This window comes from Molossus molossus, unplaced genomic scaffold (genome assembly GCF_014108415.1).
Source record: "Molossus molossus isolate mMolMol1 unplaced genomic scaffold, mMolMol1.p scaffold_m16_p_22, whole genome shotgun sequence".
Taxonomy (NCBI): domain Eukaryota; kingdom Metazoa; phylum Chordata; class Mammalia; order Chiroptera; family Molossidae; genus Molossus; species Molossus molossus.
In genome coordinates, this window is record NW_023425358.1 from 38344132 (window position 1) to 38370763 (window position 26632).

The window sequence follows — 26632 nt, forward strand, 5'->3', positions numbered from 1 at the left end:
GGCCACCTAGTGCACACACCAGAAGGGAACACAACTGGGCCAGACCACAGACCAGTGGTGCATGTACCTGTGCTGTCCTTGCTGAGCATGCTGCTCTGCATCTCCCCCACTTTGGCCAGGAGTCGCTGGTACTGCTCCTCTGCCACCTGCAGGTCATGGTGGGAGGACGCCAGGCTGGCATTCTTGGCCTCCAGCGTGTTCTGCAGGTCGCTCATTGCCCGCTCCAGGTCCCAACAGGACTGCTTCAAGGTGTCCACCTCCGAAGTGAGCGCGTCCTGCTTCCGCTGGCTGCTGTGGCTGTGTTCCTCCTGTGCTTGCAGCCGTGTGTTCAGGGCGGCCAGCTGTGCCTGCAGCTCCGCCTTTTCCTTAAGTGCCTGGAAAGATCGGCAAACAGCCACACTGTCAAGAAATTAAGTCACTTCCACCCTGTGCACTACGAAGTCTTCCACACCAACCCGCGAGACAAAGAAAGGTGTTGACAGGTGAGTTTTCCAGGATGCACTAGGTTTTCCAAACTATCCGGTTGCCTAACATGACAATTACCCCCCAAGAAGGCAGATTCTCCAGACAGACCCAGGGGGCAGGGGCAGACATGTTGGCTGCGCAGAAGTGGAAACATACTCGAGGAGCTACACTCTAAGTAGGACAGAAAGCGGAAACTGTGTAGCACAAAATTAACCGAGATTCTGGCAGCCACCTCTTCAGTGGGCAGTTTATGTACCCAAAGTGGTGGGTCTGTCCTGAGCAGGGCACTGGCTGGGCACCCATTCCTGGAACACAAGGACCCACCAGAGAGCCATCCGAGACAACCTTGTGTTGTGATGGTACCCAGTGCCCGTGTCTCCCGCTCCCCACGCCAAGTATATGGAGTCAAATTCAACTGAACTGATTTACTCTAGCTGCTGATAGGAAAGCTGGAAATTAAGAAATGGAAAATAATTTTTCAGGAATATGCTAAGCACATGAAGCAAAGTTCATATCAGAAAAACCAGAACCCACAGCAAAAAGCATTAAAGGGCAAAGTTGACAATTTTACTACTGCAGGAAAAGATGAGATCCACCAAAACAATCTGATTCTGAAGCATGACTGAGTATCTGACATCAGAGCGAGCCAGTTCTGTAGGCGGACCCGCACAGAGCAAGCAGAGGCCGAGGGGAACGGCAGGGGGAGCTCACAGGCCTCGTCTGAGCAGACAAACCAGGCCGACAGGACGCAGGCAGAGGCGGCTGCTGCCAGCACTGCCGCTGCAGCTTCTTCACGACAACAAGAAACTCCACCCAGTGACCAGGAAGCTCGCAGCACAGGAGCTGCCCTCCACAGCCCTCACCTGACCAGCCTCCTGGGATAAGGCTTCCAGCTGTCCTTCAAGTCTCATTTTTTCTTTAAGAACCTGCAACATCTCATCGTGAGTTTCAGCCACAGAACCTTCCATGGACACGCTGGAGGAAAAGGCACAATGGTCAGTCAATAGGAACACGTGTGATCGTTCCCTTTACATTTGCCCATACTCTCCAAACCTCACACACCCCTGCTCCTCTCCCCTAAGGGTTTAAAATAAATAAGTAAGAAGATGCCAGGACAGAACTGCCAGGAAACACTGCCACCCACGGTCGGCATGTCAGCGCATGTGGTTAGATGCCGAATGGAGATGGGAGCCAAGGAGAGCACTGTGCCCTTTCAGAGACAGGTCTGCATAAATGCTGAAAGGCAGGCGTTCTGTTATTGTAGACGAGCTGAGCGACTCGAATTCCATTTTTACAAAGCAACAGATTCGTGTGCAGATGAAACGTTAAGGACTAAGGTGTTTTGGCCACCGCACTGGTGAGCGGGTCCCGCATGCAGTGCCCACCTGCTGCAGATGCTGTCTGTCCGGCTCCGCGTCTCCCCATTGACCTCTGGGCCCCGGTCTCGGTGCTCAGCTGCAGCGGCCTGGAGGACATCCTTGATGGATGGGAACTGGCCCAGGGAACTGGCAGCAATCTCCTGGCCGTTGACCACGTAGGAGGCTTCACGCGTGCCTGCACTGTTCACCACGAGGCTGCGCATCCCCCGGAGGGAGCTGCTGCTGTAGGAAGAGCTGTCGCTCTCATTCCCATCGGCCTCAGATACATTGTCTCCAGTCAGGGATGAGTTCTCCAGGTCATCGGCCTCAGGGCACAGGCTGACCTCAGACACCACTGACGTCACACTGCTTTGGTTCTGTTTCAAGGAGCCCCTGGTGGAGTCTGTGGCCAGAACATTTCCACCCAAATTCCCAGTGTCTGAGTCTTCAGTTCTATAATCAGCCAGGGACCGAATTTTGCTTGATTTGGAACTTTTTTTCTCCTTAGAATGTGCCAGGAGCCCTAAGCTGCCCACCTTTGGCCCCCGAGGCACACTGGTACGCAGGAAGGAATATTCCTTTGTCATAGCCACGGTGCTGGCCCTTGGTAAGGCTTCTGGGTTCAACATGAGTTCAGGATCAAGTGTGCTGAAAGGTCTCGTTTTAGCTGCAGGTTGGCTGGACTGAGCAGGAAAGAGAAGCACGATTATGTTGGACGTGACAGCAGCATTCAAGATGTGCCGCCCAGCAAGGCTGCACAGGTGACATTTCCCTCCCTGGACAAGCAAGCACCCCCTGCGTGGGCCCCGCCACCTGGCCCACTGGGCTCTGTGGTCTCACTGCCCCGAGTCCCACCCAGGGACCATCCAAGCACACGTCAACGACGTGACTAGATTATAATGAAAAACAGCTGTCAGCAAGTCCTGCCTCCTCACACCTCCTTTACATTTTCCTGCTGCATTCCCATGTTTGTACTTTTAGATGCACTTTGAAATTTTCAAATTATAAAAAAAGGTCCTGTTGAATGAGTAATATTTTAAGTCTATAATTAGAGGATAATGAACAAGTTTTCCCTTCACTTATTCATAAGTGCTTGCAAAGGAAGTCACAGTGTTCATCTAGATTCTAATCTAATGATTTTACTGCCATTTTAATCTAATGCGTAGACAGTTTTTCTTTTTAATTATAAGTACTATCTTTTCCCACTAATATTGTAATTTGTCTTATTAAGATAACTTGACTTATAATATTTATATTTTTAAACCAAATTTCTGAGTTCTAATTATTTTACTAATTTTATATTTTTATAAATGTATAATCACTTTTAGTTGAGTCTCTAGAGTTTTCCGAGGCATCACCAACACGTGTAAATAATACCATTTCTCCTCTGAAGACTAGGACTGCTAGCTGCTCAAGCACAGACAGCAACGATACCCAAGCACTGTCTGTCTCTGCTTTCCAAATGGCAGATTTAAGGCCGAAATGTGTTTGTTTCAAGGGAAGAACTGGAGAGGGCAGGACCAGAGCTCTGCTGGAAATTCCACAAATGGTGGGAACCAAATGAGAGAAGCGACCTTTCCAGAGAAGCACAGAGAAGTGAACAGCAGGTCCTAGGATGACGTCTGACTAACCACGGCTTGTTACAGGCAAGCTCGCCATCAGTTTGTTGAGAGCAACTCACTCGTTCCTGCTGGCGCTTCACCCTGTACTGTTTGAGCTGCTCCTCCAGCCGCCTCCGAGCCTGAAGTCGGATCTGTTCCTCCTTCTCCAGGGGCAGGGAAGCCTCCGTTGAGCCTGCAGTGGGGAAGTGGCCACTTAGAAGCTCAGAAAGCATCAGGACACAAAAGACAAACCAGAACTGCAGCTCGGCTGTTCTGCATCTAATTACCAAAATGACTTAGCTTCTAAACATGCCCTGGCCAGTTTGGCTCAGCGGTTAGAGCGTCGGCCTGCGGTCTGGAGAGACCCGGGTTCGGTTCCCGCTAAGGGCACGTACTTCGGTTGCAGTTTGTCCCCGGACCTGGTTGGTCGTGCGGGTGGCAGCCACTCGATGTGTCCCTTCACGTCGATGTTTCTCTCTCTTTCTCCCTTCCTCTCTCTCCCTCCCACTCTATCTGTACAAAAATGGAAAAATATCCTCGGGTAAGGATAAAAAAAAAATAATAAAAAATAAACAATAGGTGTGGCTAGTTTGCAAGGCCTACTTCCAGGTGGAGAAAGACTGTGGGCCCACGACACTAGCCACTGACAGGACCAATCTGGTCAAAGAAACCCTGGTCATGCCCAGGGCTCGGGCTCTCTACAGCATTCAGTGGGTATAACAGGACAAGGGCAACTTGCCCCTTGGTAACAAAAGAACTGAATTCAAGTGGTGCCTGTGGTGAGCCCTCACCGTGTCCAACCTCTGAGGTCGGAGGGACCAGTGAAAAGCAGCCTTAATGGAATGACGCCCAGTCACGTAAGCATGTCACACCCAACGTGCTTTACTTTGGGTAACTGAAGGGGAACAGTGCCCGCAATGGTACAAGTTGTGAGTTCTGCCTTATACAGCAAACGTGCGTGTTGGATGCCGCTGAGGAAAATACGCTGACAAGAACAGATCAATGTCCTAATTTAACCACTTCACAGACAAAACCACATTCAGATGTGGCTTCTGAGAAGATAAGCAGCTGTTTTGTTTATTTAGTTAGTTAATCCTCACCTGAGAATATTTTTCCATTGATTATTTTAGATAGAGACAGAGGGAGGGAAAGAGAAATATCAATGTGAGAGAGACACATCGACTGGTTGCCTCCTGCACATCTTTGACTAGGGCTGAGACCAAACCTGAAACCTAGGCACGCGCCCTTGACCAGGGACTGAACCTGAGACCCTGTGGCCAACACTCTAACCACTGAGTCAAAGCAGCCTGGGCAAGCAGCTGTTGTTTTATTTTATTATTATTTTTAATCCTCACCCGAGGACATTTTTCTATTTATCTTCAGATAGAGTTGGGAGGGAGGGAGAGAAACATTGATGTGAGAGAGACACATTGGTTGCCTCCCGTACAACCCTGACTAGGGCCCAGGACAAACTGCAACCGAGGTACATGCCGTGCCCTTGATGTGAACTGAACCCGTGACTCATTGGTCCGAGGGTCGACACTCTAATCGTGGAGCCAAACTGGCCAGGGCAAGCAGCTGTTGTTTTAAATAACCCTAAGACCTGAGCACTGGAATTCCATTAATTTCACTAGAAATTCACCAACATCATTACTGATTTGTGCTATCAGACCTCTAGTACTTTTCTCAAGGCTAAGTGGTCCAGATGGCAGAAACCCAGAGGCCTGTGGCTGCAGGTAGGGAACCTAAATCTGCCAACCCAACACCAGAGACACAGCTTGAGAGCCAGGGCCATGAGAAAACACTGCCCGGAGAGCAGAAGGCAGCACAGGCCACGGCACCCGGCATCTGAGGCCGCAGCTCACATGGCTCTCAGAGCAGGGACGCAGGCTTGTACACGGTGCCTCTTGGCTTCAACATTGACACTGCGTTTCCAGAAATCTTTTTTTTTTAATTCTTTTTTTTTTATCCTCACCTGAGGACATTTTTCCATATTTTTATTCAGACAGAGCGGAAGGGAGAGAGAGGAAGAGAGAAACATCAGTGTGAAAGGGACACACCAAGTGGCTGCCACCCGCACGACCCAACCAGGGCCGGGGACAAACTGCAACCGAAGCACATGCCCTTAGCGGAAACTGAACCTTGGTCTCTCTGGACCACAGGCCGAGGCTCTTAACCGCTGAGCCAAACCGGCCAGGGCAGTTTCCGGAAATCTTTGAAACATACCACCACCTTAACAAAATAATGCCTGTGAAGAAAAAGGCAAACAATCCAAAAGAAATACCAGGCTAACTGGCTGGTGTGACTCAGTGGTTGAGTGTCAACCTATGCACTGTGCTGCCTTCTGCTCTCTGGGCAGTGTTTTCTCATGGCCCTGGCTCTCAAGCTGTGTCTCTGGTGTTGGGTTGGCACGTGGACCGGTTTGATTCCCGGTCAGGGCACATGCCCAGGTTGTGGGCCAAATCCCCAGTGAGGGGCGTGCAGGAGGTGGCCAGTCGATGTTCTCTCATCAATGTTTCTATCTCTCTCCCTCTCCCTTCCTCTCTCTCTCTAACATCAATAAAGAAAGAAAAAAGAAAGAAAGATGGGCTAAACAAAAGACTGTTCTCAGAGACACACAACCAGAGGGCTGACAGACACCCCAGGGATCAGGGAAGTGCAAGCTGCACACTGAAGCCTCTGAAGCGCGATGTCGGGGCGAACCCAGCAGGCTTGTGGGAGCTGGAGAGGAAGTGTCTGGGCACAGCAGGGGTAGGCGGCAGCATGTCTGCACGGGTCATCAGTGGTGCAGCCACATGACCACGTGAGATGGAAATAAACAAAACTGCTGGTTGCTTTGGACCAAGAAGCCTGCTCCTGGGATGCATCCCTAGGAGCTGAAGTGGAGATGTTTCGGCGTGAGCACGAGCTGTGCACTGCAGCAGACGACCTGGGGCAGTCCACGTGACTGCTGAGGGAGCAAATGTGATAATGGGAACAGCAGAGTCACATTTATTTATTTATTTAAAAAAAATTTTTTTTTTTTGGTATGTGCCCCTAGCAGGAACCAAACCAGGGACTCTCTGGTCCGTAGGCCGATGCTCCAACCGCTGAGCCAAACCGGCCAGGGCCACAGTCACATTTAAAACAGCAATGATGGGGTTGGCTTTAGCTCAAGCGGTTACTTCGTCATAGCAGATATTAATTAAAACAGCAATGATGCACCTGGCAGTGTGGCTCAGTGGATGGAGCATTGTCCCATGGACTGAGAGGTCCCAGTTTGATTTCTGGTCAGGGCATGTGCCTGGGTTGTGGGCTCAATCCCCAGTTGGGGGCCTGCAGGAGGCAGCCGATGGATGTTTCTCTCTCACATTGATGTTTCTATCTCTATCTCCCTTCCCCTCTCTAAACAATCAATAAAAACATATTTAAAAATAAATAAACAAATAAACAAACAAGCAATGATGCCCTAGACAGTTTTCTCAGTGGTTAGAGGGTCAGCACGTGGACCGAAGGGTTTGATCCTGGCCTTGGGGTGGTGCAGGAGGCAACCAATCAATGCGTCTTTCTCACATCATGTCTCTCTCTCCCTTCTTCCCTTCCACTCTATCTAAAATCAATGAAAAAATAACCTTGGGTGAGGATTAACAAAAACAAAGAAACAATGACCCCAACCCTTTCTGTTTACAGAGGCCTATGTAAGGTCATGTGAGAATGTGGCGGACCAGGAGGGACGATATGACCCCACTGAGTAAAAGTATATGTGTGGGTATGAGAAAGAAGTGCTTGGCAATGGCCTGGAGGCTTCTTGGGCTCAGCGGCTGCCAGTTTGTGACTTGTTCATCCCTGAATCCCAGGGATCAGCACAAATCAACGCTGATTAAAAGAATTCATAAAAGAGCCCTGGCCAGTTTGGCTCAGCAGTTAGAGCGTCGGCCTGCGGTCCACAGAGACCCGGGTTCGGTTCCCGCTAAGGGCATGTACCTTGGCTGCAGTTTGTCCCTGGCCCTGGTTGGGTCGTGCGGGTGGTGGCCACACGATGTTTCTCTCTCTTCCTCCTGCTCTATCTGAATAAAAAAATGGAAAAGTGTCCTCGGGTTCGGATAAATAAATAAATAAATCATAAAAGAAAGCTTTCAAAGTGTAACTGTTGAGACTAATCTCCCATGGGCTGCCTGTTCACAGTCCAGGATGACAACATACACACACCTGGACCTGGTGCACCGCCATTAATATTGAACCATTGGCTCTCTCTCTAAAATGGAGCTGTCTGATAAATGCACAGTCCACCATGCTGACCAAAAAGAATGCCTCTGAAGGTGGTGACGGATGGGACACAGGAAAGGGGGGGGGGGGTCAGGGAAGTCAGGGTGGGGGCAGATGCTTACACAGTTGCGTTTCTTGCATAGGAAGACTGAGTCTGAGAGACTGCAAAGCTTCTTTTCTAACACTGCCCTCAGCACTAGTCCCCTGAGACTTCCTTAGGTTGTCATGGAAACCAGCCACACCTGGAGGGGCATCAGGACCCACAGGGCTCTTGGTGGGACCAAGAGCTGACAGCGGGCCTGGGAGCTGTGGCACTGGTCCGTTCTGATAGGTGTCTCCCTCGTTGGGCACATCTGGGCTTTCTCCTTCATCCATAGCTCTGTTCACCCCAACGCTGGCACCTGGAAGAGAGGGCATGCTGGGCCATCACAATGACAATAACCCAATCATGTCATTTTGCAGATATGCAGCTAAAACAGGGGGAAAGAGAAGCTAGTAATGTAAGCATGAGCAATCTCTGTATCTGCTCATTCTAGAAGGAGAGCAGGCCCTGGCTGCCCTGCCGTGGGCGGGATGTGGGACAGGATGCTGCGCCACCCCGAGCCCCCCATCCTCATCTGCAGAATGCCCTCACCCTCTGGTTAAAGAATTTAAGTATCGCGTCCTTTTTATTTAAACAGGACCCATGAGAAATCCTGTGAAAGTCTGCGTTAACAAGACAGCAAAAGAAAACAAATGCTTAAAACAGAGGTGACCATGTTTCCAATGGGCGCCGGGAACCACAGTGCTAATCAGAGCCATGGCCTCAGTCATTTCAAAGTATAGAGTCATCCTCCAAAGTGAGAAATCAAAGGCAAAGAGGTGGATTAGCTGATCAGAATGATTTCGGCACAGTTGAGCCCCAAGTCTGTGCTTTTCGAGGAACACCTGTCAGGTAGAAGCCCAAGTTTATATAAAGATGACAATACACCAATGTATCAAGCTCAGTTTCACCCACAAATAGTGTCACATGTACACTTCCTTACATATTAACTTAAACCTATTTCCTTGTCCAAAGGGAAAAGGGAAGAGACTTCCTACAATTAAATGACTGTTAGTCTTTTCCCTGCCCTTCATGTTGGTGGGCCAGCCCGTCAAAGGTTGAAGAATCAACATAGTGTGTGGAAGGGAGGGGCCCGTGACGTACCCTTCTGCTCAAGTAAATTTAAAGTGGGACTTTAAATGTGAGTCCCAACTAATACAGCTACTTCCACTCTAGCCTCCCTAAAAGAAAAACCAGAATACAAACGAGCGTCACAGACACAAACCAGAGCAAGGGGACCCACCCATGGCCCTGACAACAAAAGACCAATGTCTGCTCCCACACAAAAGACCCCATCAGCTCCACTCTGTGTGTGTGTGTGTGTGTGTGTGTGTGTGTGTGTCTCTGTCTGTGGGAGGGGACAGTTCTGCATTTCAGATACAAGTCAATCAGATGAATACCACTTTCTGATGAGTTTATAGATCTGGGAGAGTCTCAAAAACCTTACTGTTTATATAACAAAGTAATCACGGAGCATCATATTATACTTTAAAAGTATCTAAAAATGAGAAAGCCCAATAAACAAGACTTTGTTTCCAAACACAGGCCTAATAATGGATAAACAAATAACAATGATGACAATGCTTCCCACATGCTTGTATTTGTGGGTTTAAAAAAAAAAATTTTTTTTTCTTTATTGATTTTAGACAGAGAGAGGAAGAGAGAGAGAAACATCAATGAGAGAACATTGACTGGCCACTTCTTGCATGTCCCCCACTGGGAATTGGGCCCACAACCTGGCATGTGCCCTGACTGGGAATCGAACCGGCAACCTCCTGATGCAAGGGTTGACGCTCAAGCCCTGAGCCATACTGGCCGGGCTATGTTTTATGTGGGCTATTTCCTCCAGCCTCCACGATGACCCTGAGAGGCAGGTTCCATTAATCTTTCATTTCACACAATAGGACGGTGAGGCCGAGATGAATTACGAACCCTCTGAAGGACTCCCAGCACTGTGGGGAGGATCTATGGGCTGGCTCCCATCCGCCCCTGTGGATCTGTGGTCTCAGGCCCACCCATGCTGTCGCCAGCTTCACCTGATGTGGGAGCAGTGAACAGCAGAGCCATTTTAGGTGCCTGAACATCGTTTCTAAGAACCAGAACGTGATCCCCTGGTGAGTCGGTATGTTCGCACTGCGATTTCCAAGCACTCACGGCACTGAGCGCGGAGTGGGGCATAAAGAGTCTGTGAGTAGTTCACTCTGTACTTCTCATGAACACATGACCCATAAGCTAACATGCAATTGTGATCCGATAATCCTTAGATCACTACTGGGCCATTCTGGATACCAGGTGGTAAAATTCTGGCAGCCAACCCACCAGAAAGGTAGAATATTAGCCCAGGAACAACAGTGTGTAAGAACAGTCCATAGACACCTTAGGAGGCAGAAAGTGGGGCAGTTCCTAATGTTTCACACACATGGCACTTGATTTGAAGTTGGCATCAACTAAGAAAAGACACACATCTGATTATTAGGAACACACTTTGAATGAAAGTTCATTATCATCTTAAATACCACAGTCTTCCCCCAAAATGCAGCTGATTCATGTCCTCCTGTTTGAAGGCAAAGTGTCAGCAGCACACAGAGCACCTGGTGACTTACGCTGGGCTTCCTCCCACTGGTCAGGTGGTGTCCGTGGGCCCGGGGGCTTTGGGAGAGTGTCAAGACAGGCTGAAGTGTCACTGCAGGACCCATCCTCCAAGAGGCTGCCCTGCATGGCTGGCGCTCCGTCCATGGCCAGGACGACTTGGACTGGGCCGACTGACACCCGGGGGCTGCTCGGCTGCTGGCAGGCTCAGTTCTGCCATCACCAGCAGGCAGGATCCTCCAGGAAGGGCGGCACTAGGTTTTCCATTTTCGAGAGATTTAAGGTCTCATAAATGGCTTGAACTCAAACCAAGTAATATCATGATACCTGATAAAATGGAAAATAAGAAGAAAATATTCTGAAACTTCATTGTCAGATTTTAAGTAACAGCTCCATGATTAGCATTTGCTTCCCAATTTGCATGGGTCTAAGAAACAAATACAGCCTTTTCATTCAACAAAAATCCTTGAGCACCTACAATATCCTTGGTTTTGAGGATAAAGTGCTGAACCAGCCACACCGAGGCCTGTTCCTGAAGGTGCTTACTGCTGTTATCGCTGCTGGCCAAAGACCATCCTGCCAGGACAAAGCAGCCCTGCAACCGGCACTGTAACTGTCACAGGTGGCCACTGAGCTCAGGGTGGGGGTTTGGGCAACTGAGGAACTGAGTTTTTACTTATTAACTAAACTTGGGGGTAAATAGCCACCTGTGGCCAGGGACTTCCATGTAGGACACACAGGCCTAAGCACTCAGAGGCCTCACAGGGCTCCCTTCCAGAAGTGAAGGTGCCGAGGCCACTGCTCAGAACCAGCTGTGGGAACATGGTCACTGTCCACTGTGATGGGAAAGCACAGGAATCGAGGACACAGAAAAGCAACCCCTATGGAAAGGGAGCAGAGAGAGCATCTCACAGGAGGTGACCAGTGTCGTTTAGCCCATTCTACGAGGCTAAGTTTAAGGAAACAAAACTTTGCCCAGTTTGGCAACTGGTTATGGCTTGTAAAGTGGCTGAGAATATTATCACCTCATTTCCTTGACAACAGACAAGGTGTTAGCTCAGTGGTTCTCAACCTTCCTAATGCTGCGACCCTTTAATACAGTTCTTCATGTTGTGGTGACCCTCAATCATAAAATTATTTTCGTTACTACTTCATAACTGTAATTTTGCTAATGTTATGAATTGCCATCGGAAATATGTGTTTTCCAATGGTCTTAGGCGACCCCTGTGAAAGGGTCGTTCAACCCCCAAAGGGGTCGCGACCCACAGGTTGAGAACCGCTGTGTTAGCTGTTACTCACTCTGTGGCAACATTGGCACTTACTTCCTTTAAAATATGTTTCACGTTATTGTGTGTACTATTCTGTGTTTCATGTTTCGGGACAAAACTTTACAAGACCTTCCTCTCCAGCTCACAAATCCCAGACATTTGGGCAGGAGCTGGGCAGTGGTCCTCACCAGGAGGGCTGACAGAGCTGTGCCCACTCTTCCAGGGACATCTACTCTGAACATCTTCTTATCTGTCCCGTGAATGGCACCCATGCAACCAATGACTAGTGATGGGAGTGTCTCTCTGCAGTTGGCTCGAAGCTCTAATAACCTACACGTTCCTTCCTGCTATCTGGCACCGTACAGGCCAAAGACATTGTGGGTTAAGAGCAGTGATGGTCACCACCACCACACCACCAAAAAGAAAACAAAAGTGGTGTTCACAACACAGGGTGGGGCCAGAGTAGGTCTATACTGGTGAGTACTGGAAACACAGTTTATTTTTGTATTACTATCTATTACTTGTATTATTTTCCATACGAACAACTGCAAAGCTACTTTTGCCCCACCCAATATGAAAGGTTCTATGTACTACTAAGCGTAACACTAGCACTAAGGCAGCAGTTCTCAACCTGTGGGTCACGACCCCTTTGGGGGTCAAAGGACCCTTTCACAGGGGTCGCCTAAGACCATTGGAAATTTTCTGATAGTCTGAGGAACTGAGACACTGCTCCTCCATCTCTCTCCGCCCACATACAACATGAGGAACTGTATTAAAGGGTTGCAGCATTAGGAAGGTTGAGAACCACTGCACTAAGGGTTTGTACTAGAAAGGACAATTGACAGAAATGTGTGAACACGACTACAATCCGCTGGAGCTCATCAAAAAGCACTGGTACCAGAATGAAACAGCATCTGAATCAGAGAAAGGGAGGTGCAGAGGGTGGAGAAAACGTGACCCTGAGTGCAGTATGTTGTCCATCTCATTCTTGTGTCTACAGTAACCAGTAACCTCTTTCATCCCCAGACTTTCCAGTGGTGGGTGGGACAGACAAACAGGCCCTTGGAGGCACCAGGGAACTTGCAAGTCCCACGGGCCCCTCTGAAAATCACCAATCCACATGGTCAGGCTCCACAGAAAACCTCACCAATGCCCATCAAGCCTGCCCCACAGACTCAATCCCAGGGACTCCCTGGGGTGGCTGCTGGTACGCCGGCCAGGCCATGATGAGACGCTGCCGAGAAGAAACCAGAGCCAGGTGAGGCACACAAGCACAGGACGGCCAGACTGGCCCCTTCATCACAGGGACAGATGATTCCAGATGATGTGTAAGAACCAATATGGAATCAACACTCAACAGCATGCAGCATATTCTATGTGCTGGTCATCCCGACAAGTTTTCTACCAAGAGGAAGCGTTTGTACTTTGCTTTGAAATGTGGGTGAAGACAATTCCATCACCTCTGTGCTCTCCATGACACAAGAAAGAGTGATGGCGACAGCTGAGTGCTTTTGAGGCAGAAGCTGGTCTCTCTGCTGGGATGCCCTCTCCCCTGGACCACCAGGCAAACTCCCAAATTCCTCCCATGTACCATCAGGTGCTGCTCTGAAGTCTTTCCTGGGCCTCAGGTACAGCACCTGGCCTGGCCACTGCCTCGCCATCACGACACCCCTGTGTGCACATACACTACAACTGCGCGTGTGCCCGTCACCTCCGTCATGCTGTTAGATCCTTGGAAGTAGAAACCACTACTCCAAGTCTGCCTTGACATCCCTACCTAGAGTTGGTGACCAAGGCAGGCTACTGACTTAAATCTCTGGCTCCACCAAGTTCCACCCCTTCGAGACCAACAGTGGTTCAAAACAAAATTATACAGTGTATGCATCCATGAGCATTATCACTGCCTTTTCAAATACAAGAAAAGTCTACTTCTACTAGAAAAACATGGAAACAAATGTGTCAGCTGTCTGAGCCCGATGCCATCACATACTCCAATCCTTTAGTTCCCTTTATTTGGATTTCTTGCTAAACAAGAAACCTTTTGATTCCCAAGCAGTTCTACCCCCTCCAGAATGCGAGACGCCGCGACAGTGACTTGTTGTGGTGACTCATGAAGATGGTTCCTGTTCACGCACAGCTCCTCCTGAAGCCGGACAAGAGACAGAGTTCGCTGACTGCCACAGCAGTCCCTGCAGGTGGTGAACTGGCAGTCTCTGTCTACCCTCAGGCTTGTGGGAATTTTACTTATTGTGACTCAATCATTCAGGGCCTCATGACCTCAGACTACTGACAAAACCAGGAGAAGGAGTAGGGTCAGACAGCTGGGAAGCTGTTATTAGTAACATGCACTCCATTATGTGATTTCAAGAAAATAAAGAGATCGGTCTTTTCACAGTACCATTTCTGGCAACCTGCATTCTGTGTGTTTCCTAGAGGGAAGACACAGGACAAAGCTATCACTTAGAACTTTGAAAAGTGTTCTTAACTCCAGGTTCAACCCTGCCTGACATCAAGGGACCTCATGCTGAAAACCAGTCTCAAGCACCTGTGTGACTCCCAGCTTCCCCCACACAGCAGACTACATGAATTTGGTATATACACGCTACAGCTCCCTCTATCCCATCTCATTTAAGTTTTTCCTGTTGGCAATTAGAAACAAGAGAACACAGCCAAAGATAAAACAGAATTTCCCTAGAAGATAATGTCTAGCTGAGGCCACACTAATGAACAAAAGCACAGAACCTCCCTGGCCGGTTTTGCTCAGCAGTTCGAGCGTCGGCCCTCGGACTAATGAGTTGCAGGTTCGATTCCGAAGGTCAAGGGCACGTACTTCGGTTGTGATTCTTCCCCGGCCCTGGTCGGGTCATGCGAGAGGCAACAAGTCAATGTGCTCTATCACATCAATGTTTCTCTTTCTCTCTCCCCACCTCCCTTCCTCCCATTCTATCTGAAGATAAATGGGAAAATAATCTCAGATGAGGAAAAAACAAACAAACAAACAAAAAACATACAGAGACCAATACACAGAGTGAAACCCTAGGAAGCCTGCTGGACAGGCTCTGGCAGAGACATCTGGACTTCAAACCCCAACCCTACCACCTAAGCTGCGAACATGGGCACACTGTTAAACCACTCTCACCAGTAAAAGCATAAGAAAATAATACAAAATATTTTTCAGGATTAAGTGCAACAAGGCACAGGGTCTCTCCAATGTCCTCAAAAAATGGTTGCTATTATCATTATATTATTCTCTTTCAATTGTTGCTTGTCAAAATTGATAGGCACAAGGCAATTGAATATATTCTCACTTCAAGTATAATGCCACTTAAGGCAACCAGCCAAGAGAAAAAGGGGGGAAGAGCGCCACTTTGAATCTTAGTTATGTTGGATAGTTTTTATTTCCTTTTCTCACTATTCAAGGTAGACAGAGCTCTCACTCCTGTTTAAAGGGACAATTCAAACAGAAACATCTTTTGAGAGACAGGAAGGGAGAGAGAGACAAACACTGATGGGTCGCCTCCCACACCCACCCCAACCAGAGATTGAATCTACACCCAAGTATGTGCCCTGACTTGGAATCGAACCTGAAAACTTCTGGTGTATGGGATGATGCTCCAAGCAACTGAGCCACCTGGCCAGGGCAACAATTCAAGAGATTTTTAAAAATCCATGAGTCACCTATATATGGCTTACAATAATGTCCCAGTGGCTTTCAGTTACCCTGACGATAAAATCCAAGCCTCCCACCATAAACTAGGGCACCCCATCTGGCTCCTCCCTCCATTGCATCCCTGTCCCTGTCACTTCCTTGCTTTCTCATGACACCTTTGCCACACTTCACCTAAGGACACCAAACTGACTCCTCTCATAGTCCTCACACTTAAGGCTCACTCTGCCTGAAACACTCATTCCAGCGCTCTGCACAGCTAGCTTCCTGTCACAGAGACGTGGGCCCCAAAGTCACCTCCCCACACAGGCCTCCCAGACCCACCCAGGCACCAGCCAATACTCTCAGCAACCCCCTCACTGACGGTCCCTATCCCTCCAGCACAACGTGAGCTTGGTGAGGGCAGGGACCCGTGTCCCAGGACCTACAAGGAACAGCGCCCGGCCCACGCCGACTCTCAACAAATACCTGTTGAAGGAAGTCTGAGCTGTTCACCTGCTCCATACTGGTGACAACGCCTGGCCCACTCGCTCTGGAAAGTGTCACCGCCCCGGAGAAACGGCTCTAGGCGCCGGGAAACGAGAGGGAACCCAGTGGAGCGCGAGGCAGACACACGAATGCTTTAAACACGGCCTCACACTAACCGCGCGACACCATGTCACGCCTGTCATCCTGACAGCACGTCCGCAAAAGGGCTCATGCGCTGCCCGAGGTCCCTGGGCAGCTCCCACCGCCGCAGCGGCGCCGTTGCCCGGCTCCCGCCCCGTCACGCGCAGACAGCGTTCCGGAGCTCGAAGGCAGGGACGTTCACGAAGCCAGTTCCGCTGACACCTGCACAAGCCGGCTTCCGGGCCCCGGGGCGAGCAACGGTGTGGAGCGGGGCGTCGCCGCTCCAGGAGGAGACAAGGCCGGCCCTCCGGGCCCGCCCAGGCCCCGCCGCCCCTCGCCCGCCCGCCCGCCTCCCCGTGACCTCCGGCGGCCCTGCGCCCCCACCCCGGGCGAGTCCCGACCTGGAAGCTTCCCGCGACCCTCACCCCGGCGCGGAGGAACCGCGGCGGCGGCCCGGCCCGGATACTCCAACGGAGACGTGGCCGCGCCAGGGGCGGGGCGGAGCGGGGCGCGGCAACGGCTTCGGTCCCTCCGGAAACAGCCCGTGGGTGCTGCCTTCGTTCCGGGATAGAGAGCGATCTCTTCTCGTCAGCAGCCGCCCTCGGGCCGGGGCTTCTCCAGCTGCAGGGCCGGCATCGAGGCCACTCACAACTGGCCAGAGGCAGATTTCAGAAAATGAATTTACAGCTCTTCTCTGTGTAGAAACGCGTCTTCCTGAGTTGCAGGATTAACTCCTACAGGAAGCGGGACCCTTGAGCTTCCGGCGGAAGTGGCGTGTCCAGGCCTCAGGCCCTGCCCAATCTGCCAGGTTATGGGCGTGGCCAACCCCTGCGGTGGGGACAGTGGCTAGAAAACGCGGAGGCAGGATCCTCGAGCCCTTAGGAACCCCAAGCCTCCCAGCGCGCCCATACGTAAGTGAACCCTGCTCTGGAGCCTACCAAAGACTTACCTTTCCTAAAAAGCACGAAAACACTTCGTTGGCATACAGCATGAGGTTTAGGTTTTTTTCTTTTGCCTATGGACATCAAATTGTTCAAGCACACTTCATTAAAGACTGTCCTTCCCCCATTCTCGCTTTGGCACATTTGTCAGAAACCAGTTGGCTGCTTGTGTGGGTCTGTTTCTCGGTTCTTGGCTCTGTTGTGATCTCCCAACCTATCCTGGGAGCTTTGCAGAAAGCTGTTAACATCCAGAAGGGCATTCCTCCCAGGTGATTTTACTCATTGTTCTTCTAGGTATTCTAGGACTCATGCCCATCCATCTACATTTTAGAATAAACTTGTCTGTAAAAATCCTTCCTGGGTTTTCCATTGGAATTAGAACTATAGATTGATTTGGGGAAAATTGGCAACTTTCCTGTTTGTCTTTCAATCCATGAACATGGTACGCCTCTCCATACTGGCTCTTCTTTGGTTTCTTAGGCATGATACCAAAAGGACTTATCTCTGCTGCACTCACTTTTGCTGACTTCCCAAGGGACAGGACAGAGAGGCGGGAAACAAGCAAAGAGCACACACTTGCAACAGAGACATAACAACCCACTTCAATGTGGACCAATAGGTTGTGGCTCCTTTGGGTTGGTGGAAACCCTGTGACTTTGGGGTGCTCACTTGTGCCCAATAGCCAGCTCAGTGGAATCTCCTTAGTAGTAAATAGTAACTAGTGACATCTACGGCTGCCTGTCCCCATGATGGAAAGGGGCACACCATAACCCACACACAAACAAACATGAGAGAGAAACAGACACGGCTTGTTTATTAGATGCAGGAAGGAGGCCTTCTCTCACACACAGGTGCTGCTTCTCAGTCTGTATCAAGAGCAAGACAACAGTTGAAAATTGTATTCCTGAGAAGAAGCAAAAAGTTACAGTTTTGCAAACAAACTTAACAGGTGATTTTAACAAAAGATAAAAAACATTTTTTTCTTTTACAAAGAACAAAATTTCAAGTATTATTCCAGATGACAGCAAACCCAATGCAGGAGGAAAGGTCAAGGACTAGTGGAAGCAAAGGCCCCTTATGCCCCTGGTGGGAAGGGGCTGGTACAGTAAGGTTGTGGTGCCACCAGGGCTGACCTGCACCTGGCACCTTGGCCGCCCACAGGAAGGAATACAGAACATGGGGACAGTGGGTGGGGGCTGCAGCTATGCTGACAGAGGAGCAGCAGGGACCATTGTTTTGCTTCCTTGCAGGCTCAGCATGGTGGAGACCCAACTTACCCATACCTGGGAGGGGGCCTTGCACCCAATGTCGGTGTCCAGGGTTAGCAGTTCTGGACACCTGATGTTTTTATTAATAAAGAGAAACATACTTTATTCTTTCAAATACCATACTATCCTCAATTTTAGTCAATTTGTAAATTATAATTTATATTATTTGTGCTACAGTTTGTGGTATTTAAATCTTACTAGAAGATAAGCACCAACCCTATTAAAATAAAAAGCATGTAAGAGCTGTGGCTTTCCCCAGGGGGCACTGCACAGCCTGTGGGCTGTAAATCTTTTCCTTAAACAGAATGTTTCTGACAAACTTTCCTTTTTCTTCCATGAAACTTTTCTTGAAGAGAGACATGCGTTTTAAAACCATAGCTGTGTGAAAGGTGCAGAGAGCAAACCTGCTCAGGAGGAGGGGATAGCTGATGGCTGTTCTGGCTGAAGTGCTTCGGGCACCCCAAGCTCAGAGGTCAGTCATGCACCCCAGGCCACCTAGGCCGCTGCTGGGCCTCACTGAGACTGTCTCCTCCACAGAAGAAAAATTCACACCAGAGAGCTAGATGCATGCCCTGAGGGGGAGTGTAAAATGCCCTTAAACTGTTCATATTTAGTATTTCCTGAAACACGCCGTCATTGACTCCTATATTCTCAAGCCATCTTGGTGCCTCCTCAGATGCTTAGTTCTTGAACCTAGTCTGTTCACAGATATGATTGAATTTCCTGCAAGGAGAAAGCAGTCAAATTATACATAAGAACACCAGAGAAGTATTCAAATAAGCCAATTCTGAAATTGCCCACTGGACGATCACAAGAGAAACTATGTATGGGGACTTACAGCAGCAAGTTTTTTTTTCCCCCTCATCTGAGGACATTTCTTCATTTTTTGTTCAGATAGAGTGGGAGGGAGAAAGAGCAAGAGAGAGAGAAACATCGACGTGAAAGGGACACATTGAGTGGCCGCCACCCGCACGACCAGGGCCGGGGACAAACTGCAACCGAGGCACGCACCCTTAGCAGGAACCGAACCCGGGTCTCCCTGGACCAGAGGCCAACACTCTAACCGCTGAGCCAAACAGGCCAGGGCTCACAGCAGCATACTTTTAACACCATCAAAGAAACCAAAGGCAACCTTCTTTTCGCCTTTTTAAATTTTAAAATAGAAATTGAACATTTTAGGTTACTTTTCTTGGAGAAGAGACTCAAAATTGCGCATCCTCAGACCCCATGGCCCCTGATGGGCAGGCCTGCTGGTGACAGTATGGACACTTGCCTCTCCAGGAAGAGCAGGGCATCCCCGGAGGAAGATGGTTATACCTTTGCTATCCTTACCCAGGTTTTTATCAAGAAAGGTTAGCCAGTTACTAGTGAAATTCATTCTCTTGTAATAAAATGTCTGCCCCACACACTATTTTTGCTCAAACACAAAGCAAGAGTTTTATTCCAGTCATTCCTCAGAGGGAGCTGCCCTTACCAGAGTTCTCACCGTGTCTTTGCACTGAGACTCTCAATTACAGGTGACCCTTGAGCAACGCAGAATTGAGAACTGTGTGATCTATTTACATTTAGGTTTTCAACTGACCAACGCAGTTTAAACACACAGTTCAAGGTTCAACTGTACTGTAATTTGCACCGTGAATGACTGGGGATCAAAATAGCCCCACAGAGCATCATTCCATATGACTGATCACATGACCACCTCACCTATAGCATACAAGTGCAGGTGAGCGTACACCTTTAAGGATCTTATGGGAAACACCTGGTGAATGACCAGTTTAGAACAATCACAGATACCTTACAACAGCATTAGCGACAGCCCCAGGTAGGCAGTGGCAAACACATGAGCCCATGGCTCGGGAAGGACCATGGCCACTGACTGGAAAGTGCTAATCCTCGAATGAGTCAGTTGGGAATGATGGCTGTGTTTATGGAGGTGATAGATGAAGGCAAACATTTCCATGCAAGTGTTTCACGAAATGAGGTAACAGGAGAGCAGAGTTCCTAAATGACTGCTACTTTGTATACTACATGACTAAAGTAGTATATTTGTAAGTAGATACTAGTTGGCTAGTTCATAAACTTCCTTAAAAGCTGAGATATCTGCCCTGGCCGGTTTGGCTCAGTAGTTAGATCATCGGCCCTCGGACCAAAGAGTCTTGGGTTCAATTCTGGTCAGGGAGCACGTACATCGGTTGCGCTTCGGTGTCCGGCCCTGGTTGGGGTTGTGTGGGAGGCAACCAATCGATGTGTCTCTCTCACATTGTTTCTGTCTCTCTCTTTCTCTCTTTCCCTCCCGCCCTCCCACTCTATCTGAAGATAAATGGAAAAATATCCTCGGGTGAGGATTTAAAAAAAAAAAGCTGAGCTATTAACTTGGCTGAAACACTTGAAAAATCCTCTTAGAAGAACAAGGGTCTGCCTTTCCATAGGATTGTGTTAGCCCCCTCCTAGCCTTGAGGACCTGGGCTGACACTCTGCCCCTGCCCAGCAGAGCACAGCATCACTCACATTGCATGGTGGGCCTTCACCTGAGTGCGGCAGTTGCGACCCCAATAGCAGTCAGGACGGGAAGTTACAGCCACTAGGAAGAAAAAAAGATCACAATGTGTAGTATGTACCCCATACTCACCAAATTCAGCTCAGGGACTTCGCCTTGGGACCCAAAGAGAAACTGCAGCTGAAACGCACAGCACTTTGTTACACTTTACAACTAGTTTCCTTCCACTGTTCCAAGAAAGGAATAAAATGCTTTGCTTACTGAAAACCCAATTCAGGAAATGAGATTACTCCAGCTGTCTCTAGGATGTTTTGTGCATCTTGTTTCAGAAACCCACATCACAGCTGACAACCAGGGCCTGAGGCAGCCCTCTGCTAGGAACACGAAACAAAGGCCAAGACAGAGTGTCTACCTATTATGCAGGAGCATAGAAGCCACAGCAAACAAGTGAGATGGGAGGGGGGGGGAGGGTCTCTCTTACCTGGCAACTCAGAGGCGGGAATGTTCTGCCGATACTGGTAGGTCAGCTCTCTGAAGCTTCGCAGGCCGCAGCAGTAACACAGCACGGTGCTCCCTGTGACTCTGTAATCTGGAATAACACAGGCTCATGAGGGTATGGCCAGACATCAGGAACATCAGTGTGCAGAACAGCAAGAAGATGTGGCCATGCAAAGTGGTGGGGAACTAAAATGTTGATCCAAAATGGGGGAGACAGTGGGCTAGATGTTTGGGAAAGGAGAACAAAACAATCCAGATGCCGACTAATTTCCTTACCGCTAAACAAGTCCACTGAAGTAAAATATTTTAATACTTTTAAAAATCCAAAAAAGTACTGAGAAGAAGGAATATGATTTTTCTCTTGAGCTACTTCCAAGTATGCCATGAAGACCAAAAGCACATAAGAAAGGGTCTGTGACTCTGAATGCCCACAGTAAACATGACAATGGAAACCGTACAAGGAAGGTGAGAGCCAAGGAAACAGTGGGAAACACTGGCAACACTGAGGACACGTGCTGACAAGCCATCACACAGATCCACCCCCCAAATCCAAAGACTCTAACACAAATATGGGCTGATGTCAGAGACAGCAAATGACCCATAAAACAAAAACATCCTCAATTCTGTTAGTAATCAAACATGGGCAGATAAAACAACGATGAACCACTGTTCGCTTTCTTATTTACAAGACCTGAAAGACAAATGTGGCTGCCAGCTCTGGGGATGCTGGCCCCCTTCCCGAGGCTCAGCTCTGGGGAGCACAGCTCTCATGACAATCTCACCCGCCATCGTCCAACAACCCTGTGTACTTATCCAAGGGGACCATTTTCAAATCTGCATGCTGCACACTCAGCAGCTGCAGTGTAGTTTCTGATAATGAAAAATGGGAAATAACCTAAACATCCTTTATTAATGAATTGGGTAAATAAACTATATTAAAACATGTAATAATGAAAATTCAAGGTACAAATCTTTCTCTATTGACATAGAAAGGGTCCAAGATATACTGCTGAATGAATAGGTTACAAAACAGCATACAGAGCAGGATTTTATTTATGAAAGTTATGTGCACATGGGCGTATGTGGTCATGAGAAACTTATCACTGGGTATGTTTTTAGGTGGTGGGATTTCCAATGGTTATTACTTTATACTTCCTACTTCCCTGTGCACTTAAGATTTTTGGGGGGAGACTTGTGATTCTTATCAAAAAGTGAAAGAAGTTAAGCCCCAGTTGATAGATTTGGGCAAGCACACAGAGCTGCCCAGCAGAAAACACTAGACACTCCCTGGAGTGTGTCCATGACACAAAAATAGCTTAGAAGGATTCCCAGCAAACCTCTCACATCTTTCATAAAAATCAGTTGTATTTCCTACAGCCCTGGGAGAAGAGGCAGGTCTTCAGTCACCAACAAACCAAACAACAGACCAACGAGGACCTGAGGGTTTGGGAATAACAGGCCCCAGTATCTCAACGCTGACTACCAGTGGAGCCAACATATCTTGGGCTGTGCCCCTCCCTCCTGTCATGGAGAAAAGATCCTGGAATGTGTCATGTGGACTCAAACCCCACTTAAATAAATTAAAAAACCCATCCAGCTGGTGTGGCTCAGTGGTTGAGCGCCAACCCATGAACCAAGAGGTTGCTGGTTCGATTCCCCATCAGGTGTGGGCCTGATCCCCAAAGGGAGGCATGCAGGAGGTGCCCTATCGATGTTCTCTCTCATCGATGTTTTTATCTCTCTCGCCCACTCCCTTTCCCTCTCTCTCTAACATCAATCAAGAAAAAAAAATTAAAAATCCTTTCTTTCTGTTTCTGTCAGGATGAGCAGAGGTCAAAGCTGTGGATGTGAGAAAGTAGACAGGTAGCACTGCCAAGGTGGCCTGGCAGGTGTGACTGATTCACAGGAGGCCAAGAGACCATGGACAGCACCACTGTTCTTCAGATGATAGCAAGTGCAATGAGCTCACCAGACAGCAGGAACACTCCCCTCTGCAGCGCCACCAGGCTTTCAGTCAGCATGTTCTTCCATGTCAAACCCCTGGCCGCCAGGTAATTCTGTCGTGGTACAGGGCAACAGAAAAAACTTGAGCTTGGACAAGAGGGTAAACGGTTCATGAAAGGCCCTCAAAAGTAGGTAAAGCCAAAGAAAACATGGTGGGTCTTTGCAGAGAGCAGCCACTCACCTTTATGGGGACCTGCTTCCAAGACTACGGTTAGTACGACCAGAAGAGCCCATGCACCAAGCCACCCAGCCCAACGTGGCAATGTGTCCACAAATCAGTGCACAGGGATCCTTGTCCAGATGCTTCTTGGAAGCCTCAACAGGCGGGCTGACTCCAGACCACCTTAGTGTAAAGTCACACAAACGCTCTAAAACTCTACAAGGACATTCCTAGCACAGGAGTATGAGACACCCGACCGTGGCCGGAGCAGCCGCAGTGCAGCAACAGGCCCATGACCATGTGACAAGGAAGCTGAGGGCCTGGATCTGCACTCTTCCCTTCACACACACAGCTGCTTGGCTCCTTTAGTGCAAAACTACAAGAAAGTGCCACGTGCACATCAATCAGGGGCAGGGGTGCTCAGGAGCGTGCCATGCAGGTGAGAAGGCTCTCAATCCTATGTGTGATGCTACACGTAAATGAGGTGAAGGCAAAGTCCTTGGCAAGGGGCTGATGAGCACAATAAACACACTAAAACTTTAAGAGCCAGGCTCACTTCCTGACATGGGAAGAAAATGGTCAGAAAGGAAAAGAGCCAGAGAGAAGGTCCTGGCGCAGCCACAAACCCTCTGCATTGGGCAAGCAGAGCTGAGCCATGGAAGCAGTTCCTGTGGATTCATGGCATGACGGGCATAAAGCAAACACCTGGTTTTTGGAATATGGGGAAACCCTGGTATATACCAACAGGGTGCTGACAATCAGTGGTGGCATGAATCAAAAACATGCAGTTATTCTGGGAGGCCTTCTCTCAGCCCTGACCTAACACGGGTACCTTCAGGATGTCGGACTCGTAGTTGTTGTTGCTCAGCACTCCGTCCAGACACCTGTCACCCAGGTTGAGTTCTGTCGGGTGGAGAGAAGCAATGTTATCCACTTTATAGGCATTTCATGAAAGCATTGTTCACTCGACAGCTAAGATAACCACATTTCCTTCACCACAGAGTCTACAACGAATAAAAAATTTGACAAAATAACCTTTACACTGAAAACAAGCAAAATTACTTTCGTTCCCTCCTTCCTGTAATGGCCAGCTCTCCAAGTCTCCTCAGCTCCTGGTCTGTCACCACAAGTCTGAGGACTGTAGCCAGACAGCGCTTTTTTAGGGGTGATAATCCTTGTGCATAAACAAACTCCTGACTTTGAACTCAGGATCTCCCAAATTATCCTGTATTGCTTGGTTCTGAGCTAACACTACAAAATCGCAAATCCATGCAGTGTGCCAGGAAAAGTTAGTTAATTTGTGGTGACCAACAGTGGCATCCCCTTCATCAGGCACACAACAGGCCACACCACCCCATCCCACCCTCAAGTGCACCAAGAGAAAATGCAGAGGCTGAAGGGACTGGCTGGACAGCAGCATTACCACAGAAGGGGGCCAGGCAGCCAAGGCAGCCGGTCCGGGCGCAGCCCCAGTACAGGTGACAGAAAGGCTGCAGGCAGACAGCACCTGTGGAAACAGCACAATTGCCAGGCGGAACACCTCAGAAGGAGTCAGGTCAAAGGGCAGTAAAATAAATGACAAGCTTGATTTTAATAGAAACCCCCAAACTCTAAATTAAAGCATCACATTTATCTACCTGATTGATTGATTGATTGATTGATTTTTATCCTCACCCGAGGACATTTTTTGATATTTTGTTCAGACAGAGAGGGGAGAGAGAGAGAGAGAGAGAGAAACATCGACGTGAAAGGGACACATCGAGTGGTTGCCACCCACACGACCCAACCAGGGCCGGGGACAAACTGCAACTGAGATACGTGCCCTTAGCGGGAACCGAATCCGGGTCTCTCAGGACCACAGGCCGACGCTCCAACCGCTGAGCCAAACCGGCCAGGGCTATCTACCTGATTTAAAAGTGACACATTATGCACAATCAATGGACAGAGAATTAGTTTGGGGAAAATGGGTGGGGGGATGGGAGTGGGAAGGAGGGGATCATTGGGGAAAATGGGGAGACACCTGTAATACTTTCAACAATAAAAAATAATTAAAAAATAAATAAAAGTAACACATAATAGAATGACTGTGGCCCCAACATGGGGACAGATGTGAAATGCAAACTCCAGAAAGAGAATCAAATATGGAAACTTGGTCTGTGTCCAGGATGGCCTCACCAATTGGTGGGAAAAGCTGGACAACTTGCCCTGGCCGGTATGGTTTAGCGCTTAGAGCGTTGGCCTAAGGACCAAAGAGTAATGGGTTCGGTTCCGGTCAAGAACATGTATCTCGGTTGCAGTTCATCCCTGGCCCTGGTGAGGGTTCTGTGGGAGGCAACCAGTTGATGTTTCTCCCTCACATGGATGTTTCTCTCTCTCTCCCTTCCTCCCACTCTATCTGAAGATAAACAAATAAATATCCTCGGGTGAGGATTAAAAAACACTAGACAACTAACATGGCCACGTGAGACCAAAGACCATGCGATGGAGACAGAACTGCATCTCTGCTTCCCACCACATACAAGTGTGGACCGCACTTTCAATCCTGAGCCTGAAGGACACACAGGCGAGCTCTGTGGCAGGAAGTCCCTCAGGCAAACAGCACACACACCCTCACTCACACTGCTGGGGTGCGATGCGGGGGTCCTGCTCACGTTCTGCTCTCCGGTCGGGCATGGGCTGGAAGCAGCAGGTACATATGGCATGGCTGCCTTGCAGGGTGCACACGTAATCCTGGGCTGCAGAACAGACAGGGTGTTTAGGCCAGTGTGTGTTGAGACACTGGCAGAAGCAGAACCTTAGAAAACGTGTGGAGGGATGGCTACAAAGTACACGAGGAGAGACAGACCTACACGAACACCTAGGGAGAATTCAGACCTGTTCTCCTCCATAGCCACCTGACAATCTACCATTGAAATGAAGGCGTTTAAGTAGATTGAAAACAACCAAAGTTATCTTTTGGTTCAGTGGTTGTACCACCATTTCAAAAATCATGAAGGTTTTCTGCCATTTCTATAAAGAAAGGATGGCTACAAAGCATACACCATGAAACTATAAATGAAGTTCAGGCAAGACTGGCTGACCCAAACCAGGTGCTGTGTACACATGTCCCGGACACTCACCATCCACACAGGGCTCTGAGCACGCACACTTGTTTCAGGCCCCATCCCAACAGGGATATTCGTCTACACTTTGCAAATGACAGAGCCCACCTGGTGAGGGGCAGTCAGCAGGTGACCAAGCACTATACTGCCTATCTCTGTCCACGTGACCTACAGAAAGTCACCAACAGAGCCATGGCACAGTGTTGTGGCAGATGGTTAAGAATGTGATTCTGGGTGGCAACCCTGGGTCAGTGACCTCATGATGGCTTTAGGCTGTGG

At 49.0% G+C, this 26632-nt stretch overlaps 2 protein-coding genes across 7 annotated transcripts in view; both read right to left on the minus strand.

Annotated features, from left to right (window-relative positions):
- The window catches only part of GOLGA3 (golgin A3), a 35722-nt gene extending 19374 nt beyond the window's left edge, over positions 1–16348 (minus strand). For 2 of the 5 annotated variants that reach the window (XM_036276685.1, XM_036276684.1), the window contains exons 1-7: positions 16286–16346; positions 10355–10667; positions 7912–8070; positions 3505–3617; positions 1851–2506; positions 1329–1440; positions 68–374 (exon numbers count right to left, since the gene is read on the minus strand). In XM_036276685.1, coding sequence (XP_036132578.1) covers positions 68–374; positions 1329–1440; positions 1851–2506; positions 3505–3617; positions 7912–8070; positions 10355–10487 — 1480 coding nt within the window. In that variant the 5' untranslated portion in view covers positions 10488–10667; positions 16286–16346. Of the gene's footprint in view, positions 1–67; positions 375–1328; positions 1441–1850; positions 2507–3504; positions 3618–7791; positions 8071–10354; positions 10668–16285 lie in introns of all 5 variants that reach the window. The other 3 variants (XM_036276683.1, XM_036276681.1, XM_036276682.1) reach the window with 2 other exon arrangements.
- A 1166-nt stretch (positions 16349–17514) lies between these two features.
- The window catches only part of CHFR (checkpoint with forkhead and ring finger domains), a 28176-nt gene continuing 19058 nt past the window's right edge, over positions 17515–26632 (minus strand). The window contains exons 13-19 of one of the 2 annotated variants that reach the window (XM_036276488.1): positions 25871–25987; positions 24676–24759; positions 24085–24155; positions 23058–23145; positions 21072–21179; positions 20602–20674; positions 17515–18816 (exon numbers count right to left, since the gene is read on the minus strand). In XM_036276488.1, coding sequence (XP_036132381.1) covers positions 18774–18816; positions 20602–20674; positions 21072–21179; positions 23058–23145; positions 24085–24155; positions 24676–24759; positions 25871–25987 — 584 coding nt within the window. In that variant the 3' untranslated portion in view covers positions 17515–18773. The remainder of the gene's footprint in view (positions 18817–20601; positions 20675–21071; positions 21180–23057; positions 23146–24084; positions 24156–24675; positions 24760–25870; positions 25988–26632) is intronic. The other variant, XM_036276489.1, reaches the window with a different exon arrangement.